This window comes from Acinonyx jubatus, chromosome B1 (assembly GCF_027475565.1).
Source record: "Acinonyx jubatus isolate Ajub_Pintada_27869175 chromosome B1, VMU_Ajub_asm_v1.0, whole genome shotgun sequence".
Taxonomy (NCBI): Eukaryota; Metazoa; Chordata; class Mammalia; order Carnivora; family Felidae; genus Acinonyx; species Acinonyx jubatus.
The window spans coordinates 41,333,483-41,343,760 of record NC_069382.1 but is presented as its reverse complement, the minus strand read 5'-3'; the positions used below and the strand labels follow the sequence as shown (position 1 = coordinate 41,343,760).

At 38.7% G+C, this 10,278-nt stretch overlaps 1 protein-coding gene and 1 pseudogene across 1 annotated transcript; both read left to right on the top strand.

Moving 5' to 3' along the window:
• The first annotated feature begins 323 nt into the window (after nt 1-323).
• On the top strand, nt 324-1,766 carry TCIM (transcriptional and immune response regulator). Its single transcript, XM_015076045.3, has one exon. The coding sequence runs from the start codon at nt 499-501 to the stop codon at nt 820-822; it is 324 nt and encodes a 107-aa protein (XP_014931531.1). The 5' UTR covers nt 324-498; the 3' UTR covers nt 823-1,766.
• Nucleotides 1,767-1,904: 138 nt separating this feature from the next.
• Nucleotides 1,905-7,090, top strand: LOC128314390 (60S ribosomal protein L15-like; annotated as a pseudogene).
• Nucleotides 7,091-10,278: the final 3,188 nt, after the last annotated feature.

Sequence of the window (10,278 nt, the reverse complement as noted above, 5' to 3'; positions counted from 1 at the left end):
TGTGGAGTGGCCCTGGATGGGGATGTCCAAAGGGCGCAGGCATGGGCTGTCAAATGTTTGGAATACACTCTAATGACTTCAGGAATTAAAACTTTCCTGTAGTTAACAGAAGCCTTTGTTTCAGTTGTTGTTGGGAAAGATTTTGAGAGTCTAAGCCACCTTGTTTGTGTCTTATCTTTGCCCTTCCCTGGTTTTGGCTATTTTTAAAAGAGGGACCCAAGCCAGTATAATCCTATTGCCACAGATGAGGTAAAAAGAAATCCCCACATCTCTGCTCTATCACCAAGCACAGCTTTTGACATTTTGCACAAGAACAGGATATTGGCAACTCAACTGTTAAACTTGTCTGTGATTATTCTTCCTTGAGATCACTCTGATGTCACCAGTGTAATTTGAGCCTGGAGCTTTTGTTCACACTTTAAATAGCAGTCCCGGAATGATTTTGCTACAGACTCTCTGGAGAGCCCGGGAACCGAATTCCCGAAGATCCTCACGTCGATGAAAGCAAGGCAAAGCCACCAAGCCACCATCACCATGTCCACCTCGCTGAGAGTGAGCCCTTCCATCCACGGCTATCACTTCGATACAGCCTCGCGGAAGAAAGCTGTGGCCAACATCTTTGAAAACATAGACCAAGAATCTCTACAGAGACTTTTCAAAAACTCTGGGGACAAGAAAGCGGAGGAGAGAGCTAAGATCATATTTGCCATAGATCAAGATCTGGAGGAGAAAACACGAGCCCTGATGGCCCTGAAGAAGAGGACGAAAGACAAGCTTTTCCAATTTCTGAAACTGCGGAAATATTCCATCAAAGTTCACTGAGGACAAGAGGATGGATAAGGACATTATCCAAGAATAGACATTTAAAGACCGAGAGGGTTCGAGAGACCCTAACACATGCAGCATTTTGTTGCTGCCCTGCGAGCTTCTCTTCCATCAGGACTGCAGAGGCTGGAAAGGAACAGAACAAACCGGTTACAAAGACTCCAACCAATTTCACGCCTGTGCTGTTACAGTGGAGAACAAAATGCTTTCGACAAGGACTTGAAAACTCTCCCTGCAGGAAAGGACCGATGCTGGTGTCAGGAGAAGAGTCTGAACAGATGTAATGAGGACTGAGGCTGAAGATAACAGAACGCTGGCTGTTATGGGCTCTTAAGGCTGAAGAAAGAACTGCAGCCAGGGTCTCTTTCTCAGGCCCTAGGACTTAAATTCAACCTGAACTTTTTTTTTTTCCATAATGAAAGTGGGTAGGAAGAGGGAGGAGGGAGAGGGGGAAACAGGGAGAGAGAATACTCTGCTCCGATGTTTACTAAATTTTTTATTTGAGTGTTCAAAGTGTTGCCAAATTTCAATGTTGTCTATTGGTATAGGTTTTTTAGAGATCAGTAATTGATTATTTATTTGCATTTTTTACAGTGCCTGAAAAAGTGCACCGTAAGGGTGTAAGTTACAAATTATGCAATACTTCTAGCAGCTCAGTTAGACCACCTTCTGGTTTATAAAAAGTTTATATACATTTCAAACTGGTTAAACAAAAGTTAAAATAATGGGGTCTTTCATAAATCCAAAGTACTGCGAAAAAATTTTATAATTTTTTTATCTTCTAATGCTAAAACATAATCTAATTAGATTTCTTACAGTTACTGCAGTAAGCATTAGGAAGTGAGTATGATATACTAAATAGTTTATAAAGATGCTATGGTTTCTATAATTTATTATACAAAACAAATGATATGCAACTGTAATAAATTATTATAAACTTAGCTGCTCTTGGTCTGTGATGATTGGTCTCAAAGGAAAAAGTAGGATGGTTAATATTTATTATTATAAACTATTATGAACCTTTGTAAGGATTTTGCTCTAAAAGTAACATATGCTTTTAGAGTAGCTTTACATTAATTGTCAAACTTTCAAAACAAATTCTTCAAATATCTAAGAAGTTTCTCTGTCCCAACTTTAGAATACAAGATATAGACAGAAATTCATTGACTGCTCATCAAGTGCTGTTTATATGTCCATTGAGAGTGAGTTTTAAAAAAACCTTTTTCACCATATTTTTGAAATTTTTCCTCTGTGTCTATAGAGACTATATATATATATATATATATATATATATATATATATATACACACACATTTATTTCTTCCAAAACAGTATATTTTGGGGTTGGAGTCCAAATTAGGATCAAGATTCTGTGGGTTATCAATGTTTATTCCATATATACCAATATGGGAATAACATTATAGCCATTTTTATTTCCTCATAAAATTATAGTAAAATCTTTCTAAGAAAGCATACATCAATGCCTGCTGCACTTTCCTAGCACACAGAAACAAAATTTCCCAGAAATTAGGCATTTTAGAATGTCTACAGAGGTTTCTGAAATTTGCTGATTGTAGTAAAACAAAACAAGTGAATAATAAGTGAATAATTTAAAATCTTCTGGGAGAGTTACAAGTCAGAATTTTAAATAATCAATTTTTAAAAAGGCAATGAAATGGTCAAATCTATTTTCAAATGTCAATGGATAAGTTTACTGAAGATAATATAAAATCACTCCATTAAAAAGGAATTTTTTACATAAGAACATCCATGAAAGCCACAAATTAATATGCAGAAATGTGTGTGTGTGTGTGTGTGTGTGTGTGCATTTTTCTGGAAGGAGTATTTATAATTTCTATCAGATTTGCAAAGACATCCATGACATCCAAATAAATGAAGAATAAAAGAGGAAGGCTGTCAGGTGGAAGGCTCAGCTCGTCATGGTATTTGGTGTTACCAGAGCAGAGACTGTAAAGGAGTCTTCTGCTCCATGATCTTATTTCCACATGCTTGCAAACTAAGCTTGCTTAATGATCTCACCTAAAGTCTTCTTTTCACATGCTAAGAATAAGCTTCCTACCTCTGATCTGGCTTGTCAATGACACATTTTCACGGTCTGTCTAGAATTAATCCTCCAAAGACGTTAAAGAACGACTTGGGAAGGAAACTTCGTAACTAACTCCAGAATCATACTCCCTGTTTCCTATAAAAATATTTGGCTTATATTCTTTTTAAAGACTTGACACATATCTTGGGTGCTGAACATAGTTGAAAATTTGAATTTATTGCACTGATGCATTACTATATACTCTGCCTCTGTGGTTTTCTTTTCTTTTTTTTTTTAATTTTTCTTAACATTTATTTATTTTTGAGACAGAGAGAGACAGAGCATGAACGGGAGAGGGTCAGAGAGAAGGAGACACAGAATCTGAAACAGGCTCCAGGCTCTGAGCTGTCAGCACAGAGCCCGACGCAGGGCTCAAACTCACGGACCACGAGATCATGACCTGAGCTGAAGTCGGCCACTTAACCGACTGAGCCACCCAGGCGCCCCATGCCTCTGTGGTTTTCAATAGAGAATAATGTTTGTCTTATCCACTCTGCAAATTAGCATGTATTAACTTAGTTTTCTTGCAATATATTATCGTTATTTTCTGATTGCAAAACTATAACGTGGGAAACACATTTAAAAGCGATCGGGATACAATCCACAATAGTGTGGACAAGAATAACTCTTGTAGTAGATTATTGCACAAACATGCTGTTTTTCTCCTTCATAGATAACAAAAGTCAGAATCAATGTGATTACAAAAGGGTGATTTTTAGCTTCATAATGGTTTCATCATTATGAGGTGTACATAAACATCATTAGAACAGGTAGAACTAGTTCAATTCAGAAATCCTTCAATGGCACAGGGACGGCCAAATATGTCTAAAGACACCTCATTGTAATAGAAGATATAAAAGCAAAAGCAGCAAAGGTGAAATAGCTCCTTAGTAACACTAGTATTATTAGGATCATAATAACAACAACTACATTTCATTGAATGCTTACTATTTGGCACGCAATTTTCAAAGTGCTTTTCATGCATTGAATCACTTAGTACTGTGACATAAGAGCAAGTGTGTGCATGCATGTGCTTATGTGTATGGTGTAAATGACACAGAAGCACAGAGAGACGAAGTCACATGCCCAAGGACACACAGCTAAGAAGGCCAGGAATCAAATCCAGGGAGCCTTGCTCCAAATCCTCATTTCCAGCCACTAGGTAGACTGCTTCTCTAGGAGAAACTTAGCTCCTCCTTTTTTCCTATAAAATGACAATCACTTACATGCTAGTAAGTCAGAAAGACAGGAAGGCATGGCCTCTGAGAAATCACTTTTATCTGCTCTGAGACTCTTGTCTCTTTATTTGGCACTTGCTCTATACAGGGAACTTCATGGTTTAGTCATTTAAAATTTTTTCACATTTACTTATTTTTGAGAGAGAGAAAGAGACAGAGCATGAGCAGGGGAGGGGCAGAGAGAGAGGGAGACACAGAATCCAAAGCAGGCTCCGGGCTCCAAGCTATCAGCACAGAGCCCAATTCAGGGCTCGAACCCATGAACTGTGAGATCGTGACCTGAACTGAAGTCAGACACTTAACCCACTGAGCCACACAAGCACCCCCATAGTTTATTCATTTTAATTGTATCAAAGAGTCTTAAATGTAGCCTTTCAAGTCTTCAGTTAAAATAACACCTGGGTTAACACTTGGAACAAAAGATCACATGTAACATCTCTTCCCATTGTCAGTCAGCATTTTGGGTCTCCATTTGTTCATTGGGGGAAATCAGAAACTGTAGATTCATGATTTTATTCCCTCAGAGAAGAGCTTCTGTGTTCATCACTATGGCCCATAGCAAAGAGGGTTTATATCTATAGGAGCCTCCAGTAGATGGGATTTACTGATAAAGGGGCCGAGGGTATAACAGTGCCTGCTATTTCCTCCATTGTTAGAGGGTAGTCAGAGGATGCAATTGATGTTTCCTTGGAAAGCCTAGACTAATAAACAAATAATTAATCCACAGCCAAGGTATCACATGGCCTTTCGTAGTACCTCATCTACCCTTCTAAAGTCCACATAAGGGTTTCCCAAAACAGCATGTTACTTGGTCACTCCCTTTCTTGCACATAAGGAGTTGTAGAGTGGAATTAGGTTTATATCTTATACATTCATGCAACAAAAATATAGTAGGCACCATATGTGTGGGTCCCTATGATTGGAATAGATCCCTGTTCTCCTTATTGGAGGAGCCAGAAAATATTTTAAAATAAATATAAAGCAGTGAGATATATAATAGGAGTTTAAACAGGATGCTATGAGAACACAGGTGTGTGTGTGGAGAGGGGGGTTTCTGTCTGTGTGTGTTTGGGGGATAGCAGAAGTGGAGGAAATCTAACCCAATCTGGGGAGATCCTGGAAGAGTCCATGGAGAAGTTTCAATGTAGGATTTAGTAAGGAGAGTAGACAGGGAAAATTTGATCTCAGTATCTGGGTATAGTGTTTGCAAAGGAAAGAAGGCATGAAAGTGTGAACTGTCTGAGAATCTCTAAGCAGTTCAGTATGGCAGGGGCCTAAGCATTTGGGGGCAATAATTAAAAAGGCAACTAGGTTTTAAATGACAAGCTTGAGTCTTAATTTTATTCTGAAGGTAATAGAGAATCTTTAAGGACCTTAAATAGAAGAGTGGCATTTACTGCCTAACTACTCTGCATCAGAACCTAGGAAAAGGTATGATTAATATTTTGAAAAATAATATACTCCTTTCTGTCTGGCTGCAGCCAGCATCTCACAGGTAAGCAAAAATGGGAGCTTACAAGTACATCCAGGATCTATGGAGGAAGAAGCAGTCTGATGTCTGAGTCCATGTATTGGACTCGTGTGCCATGTGGTGGCCACAAACGCTCAGTCCCTAAGGGTGGGACCTATGGCAAGCCTGTCCTTCATGATGTTATCCAGCTAAAGTTTGCCCAAAGCCTTCAGCCTGTCACAGAGGAGAGAGCTGGATGCCATTGTGGGACTCTAAGAGTCCTGAATTCTTGCTGGGTTAGTGAAGATTCCACATACAAATTCTTTGAGATTATCCTCATTGATCCATTCCATAAAGCTATCAGAAGAAAGTCTGACACCCAGTGGATCACCAAACCAGTCCACAAGCTCAGGAAGATGGAAAGGCTGACATCTGCAGACCATGAGAGCCATGGCCTTGGACAGTTCTATCACACCATTGGTGGTTTTCACTATGAGGAATAGAGAAGACACAATACTCTTCAGATCTGCCATTACCACTAATAAAATAATTCTTGTAAAATTCTTACCTAATAAACAATGTACGACAAAAAAAAAGAGAAAAAGAAAGAAAGAAAGAAGAAAGAAAGAAAGAAAGAAAGAAAGAAAGAAAAAGAAAGAAAGAAAAAGAATGCACTCTCTGTCTAGCAGCTGAATACACGGTTAGATTTTACACTGATTTCTTCCAGAACTCTGTTGCCTCGCTGTTGGTCTACTGAAGTGCAAAGCCATATTGGACCTTTGTGGCTCAGTAATCAATCGGCAATTATGTGGAAGCTGAGGTTGAAATAGAAGGGATAATGAAGAAAAGGGTTGGGAGGCCAGATTGGGGGAAACTGAAACTAGTATATTCCTTAATTAAATTTTTTTAATCTAAAAATAAATTTTAGTGTTTATTTTTTAAAGAGAGAGGGACAGAGTGCAAGCGGGGAAGGAGCAGAGACAAAGGGAGACACAGAATCTGAAGTAGGCTCCAGGCTCCGAGCTGTCAGCACAGAGCCTGATGCAGGGCTGGAACTCACTAACTGTGAGATCATGACCTGAGCCAAAGTCGGCTGCTTAACTGACTGAGCCATTTAGGCGCCCCTCCCTAATTAAATTTTTAAACTATGTTTGACCTTATAATAGTCTTATGATTTAACAGATATTATAAAGAAATGGCTACTAAGTTCTCTCTTCACTTACATAACTTTTCTACAAAGTTTCCAGATATTTTAAGTGTTTATTACTGATATACACAAATGTGTATTTTAATGTATGTACCCATTGACAGTGGTTTGGTTGGTTATGTATTAGCAAAACCATCTTACAGAATTTTGGAAATAGACATCCTGTTCCTATATGGTTTATCAGTGATTCAAAAAAGTCAGAAATACTTTTGTTGAGGAGTCAAAGAGTTTTGTTGTAGCCACCTTTCTCCTCCCTCCCCCTTATGAACATTGGCTCTCTGTGTGCATGTGTGTGCCCGTACATACACATGCATAAACACACATTCACACATACATGCACACATTGACATATATGCATACACACATACATATATACACATATGCACACATATATACACATAAACACACATATACACACATGCACACACAAATACACATATATACACACATACACACGTGCACATATGTACACACACACACATACAAATACCATTTACAGTCAGTTTGTGTTCTTGAGCCTTTATTTCCTCGTCTGCGGGCAGCAGCATGGTGTTGAGCCAACACCACCAGACTGAGGCAGAGGTTCTGGGGTTTTTCCCAACTGTGCCTTAAGCAAATTTCTTTTCCATCTCTGGATTTCATCTGTAAGGGGAAAAAAACTTAGATCTGACTGGACCATGTTTGTGACCTCTTCCAGATTTCAGATTTGACATAAATGGGAAATGATAACTCTGATGCCTTACACGGTAGGACTTCCTTCTGGATCAAACGGTATTCTATGTGTGGCAGGAATTTCTCTTAAATCAAACAAAAGGGTAATTTAAAAGTTTTAATCATTAATCATGGTTCCGAAGGCAGAATGTGAGGAAAATAACTTTCGGTGGATCCATCTATGTTTTTGAAGAGCCTACCTCTTCTTTGGTTGTGGGTGCCCATGCTGGGCCAGCTGGTGATAGTTGACTATCTCTTCCACATCCATGCAATGAAGGAGTCACTGAGACAGCCTCTACTGTTGGTGAGAATCACAATCACCTATAGCATTTAAAATTTTTTTAATGTTTATTCATTTTTGATAGAGAGAGAGACAAGAGTGTGAGGTGGGGAGGGACAGAGAGACAGAGAGAGAGAGAGAGACAGAGAGAGAGAGAGAGAGAGAGAGAGACAGAATCTGAAGCAGGTTCCAGGCTCTGAACTGTCAGCACAGAGCTGGACGCAGGGCTTGAACTCATGAACTGCGAGATCATGGTCTGTGCTGAAGTTGGATACTTCACTGACTGAGTCACCCAGGTGCCTCTCACCTATAGCATTTTAAAGATACAGATTCCTGTTCCCAATCACTCTGGGCATTGGGCCCAGTAATGGTAGTGTTCTTACAACGTTCCACAGTTAATTGCAGAGAATGTCGGATGTAGGAGACCATTTCTTTCTTTTTTATTAATTTTATTTTTTTATTTTTTAAAACTTACATCCAAATTAGTTAGCATATAGTGCAACAATGATTTCAGGAGCAGATTCCTTAGTGTCCCTTACCCATTTACCCCATCTTCCCTCCTACACCCCCTCCAGTAACCCTCTGTTCTCCCTGAGTCTCCTCTGTTTTGTCCCCCTCCCTGTTTTTATATTATTTTTGTTTCCCTTCCCTTATGCTCATCTGTTTTGTCTCTTAAAGTCCTCATATGAGTGAAGTCATATGATTTTTGTCTTTCTCTGACTAATTTCACTGAGCATAATACCCTCCAGTTCCATCCATGTAGTTGCAAATGGCAATATTTCATTCTTTTTGATTGCTGAGTAATACTCCATTGTATATATATACCACATCTTCTTTATCCATTCATCCATCAATGGACATTTGGGCTCTTTCCATACTTTGGCTACTGTTGATAGTGCTGCTATAAACATGGGGGTGCATGTGTCTCTTCTAACAACACACCTGTATCCCCTGGATAAATGCCTAGTAGTGCAATTACTGGGTCATTGGGTAGTTCTATTTTTAGTTTTTTGAGGAGACCATTTCTTATGTTACAGCTGGATCTTCTGTTGATGACACTTCTTAAAGAAGACTGAAAGACGGTTTGATTTTTGGCATTAAAGTTTTTCTTACTATATTGACTCTGTCCTTCACTGAAAAATCATGACCAAGTAAGAACATATGTTGAGGAAAGTATAATTTCTCTTGAATTTTGATAATTGCCTTGTGTGTAGACTAATGCTTCCATATCTTCTTTGTGATTTCTTTCCTTGAGTTTCAGTCTGATATTTGTCTACTTTGATACATATGTATTTTGCCAGGAGAAAATCTGCTTCCTGTCACTACCTTCTCTTCTTACATGGACCATGTTTGTGACCTCTTCCAGATTTCAGATTTGACATAAATGGGAAATGATAACTCTGATGCCTTACACGGTAGGACTTCCTTCTGGATCAAACGGTATTCTATGTGTGGCAGGAATTTCTCTAAATCAAACAAAGGGTAATTTAAAGTTTTAATCATTAATCATGGTTCCGAAGGCAGAATGTCTTCTTCTGCAATTTGTCCATGTTGTTTATGCCTAGGATTTATCATTGAAAAATATTGGAGAATCCCACAGATCCCAGAAAGCCATGGGAGCCACAGTAAATAGAAGTGCTGTGTAGAAGTATCTTTCCTGACTGATAAATGTAGAACAGCTCTGCCTGCAGTTGTTTGCAAACCTACTATTATCAGAATCTCCTGGAGAACATTTTAAAATCCAGGTCCCTGGATTTAATGATTCAGAATTTCTGGGGCTGGTCACTTGCTATTCCTGTTCTTAAAACACTCCCCGGGTGATTTTGCTGCAAAATCAGATTGAGAACCACTGACCTAAGACTAAAGTCACCAACTGTGTGCAGTGTGAGCATGTGGCTCATTTTATATCACCCATGTCTCCCCATGAACATTTCAGGCTTCAATACATTTTTGACTAAACTGTTGACTCAAGATATGATTAGCACCTTATCCTGTAATACATTATTTCTATTCTTTCTCATCTAATCAAATACCATAATTTTCCCTTTGCTCATAAATTCTAAGAAATCCCCTGATCCCCATTAGCTAAACTTCCATAAGGCACATAAAGTTAGCAATAATAATACATTTTCCAAATGAATAGAAGGCCTTTCTCCCCCTGCCCCCCCCCATAAGTATATTTACTACTTGCCTGCTATCCTGAAGAAATCATTTCTTAGGCAAATTATTCTTTTTAATGTTAGTCTTTAAAAAAGGAAGGTTTAGCACTAATCACCAACAATCACTGATAACTTAGCATACAAGCACTTAATAAAACACTTTCTTCCTAACAGCAAATATCCTCCACTGAGATAACATGGTTTTAATTTTAAGGGGAGAGTGGGTAGGAGAACAGGAGGATTGAAACCAGGGATAAGAGGACGTCTGAAATTGGTAAAGGAGAAAGCTTCCTAAGGTGGT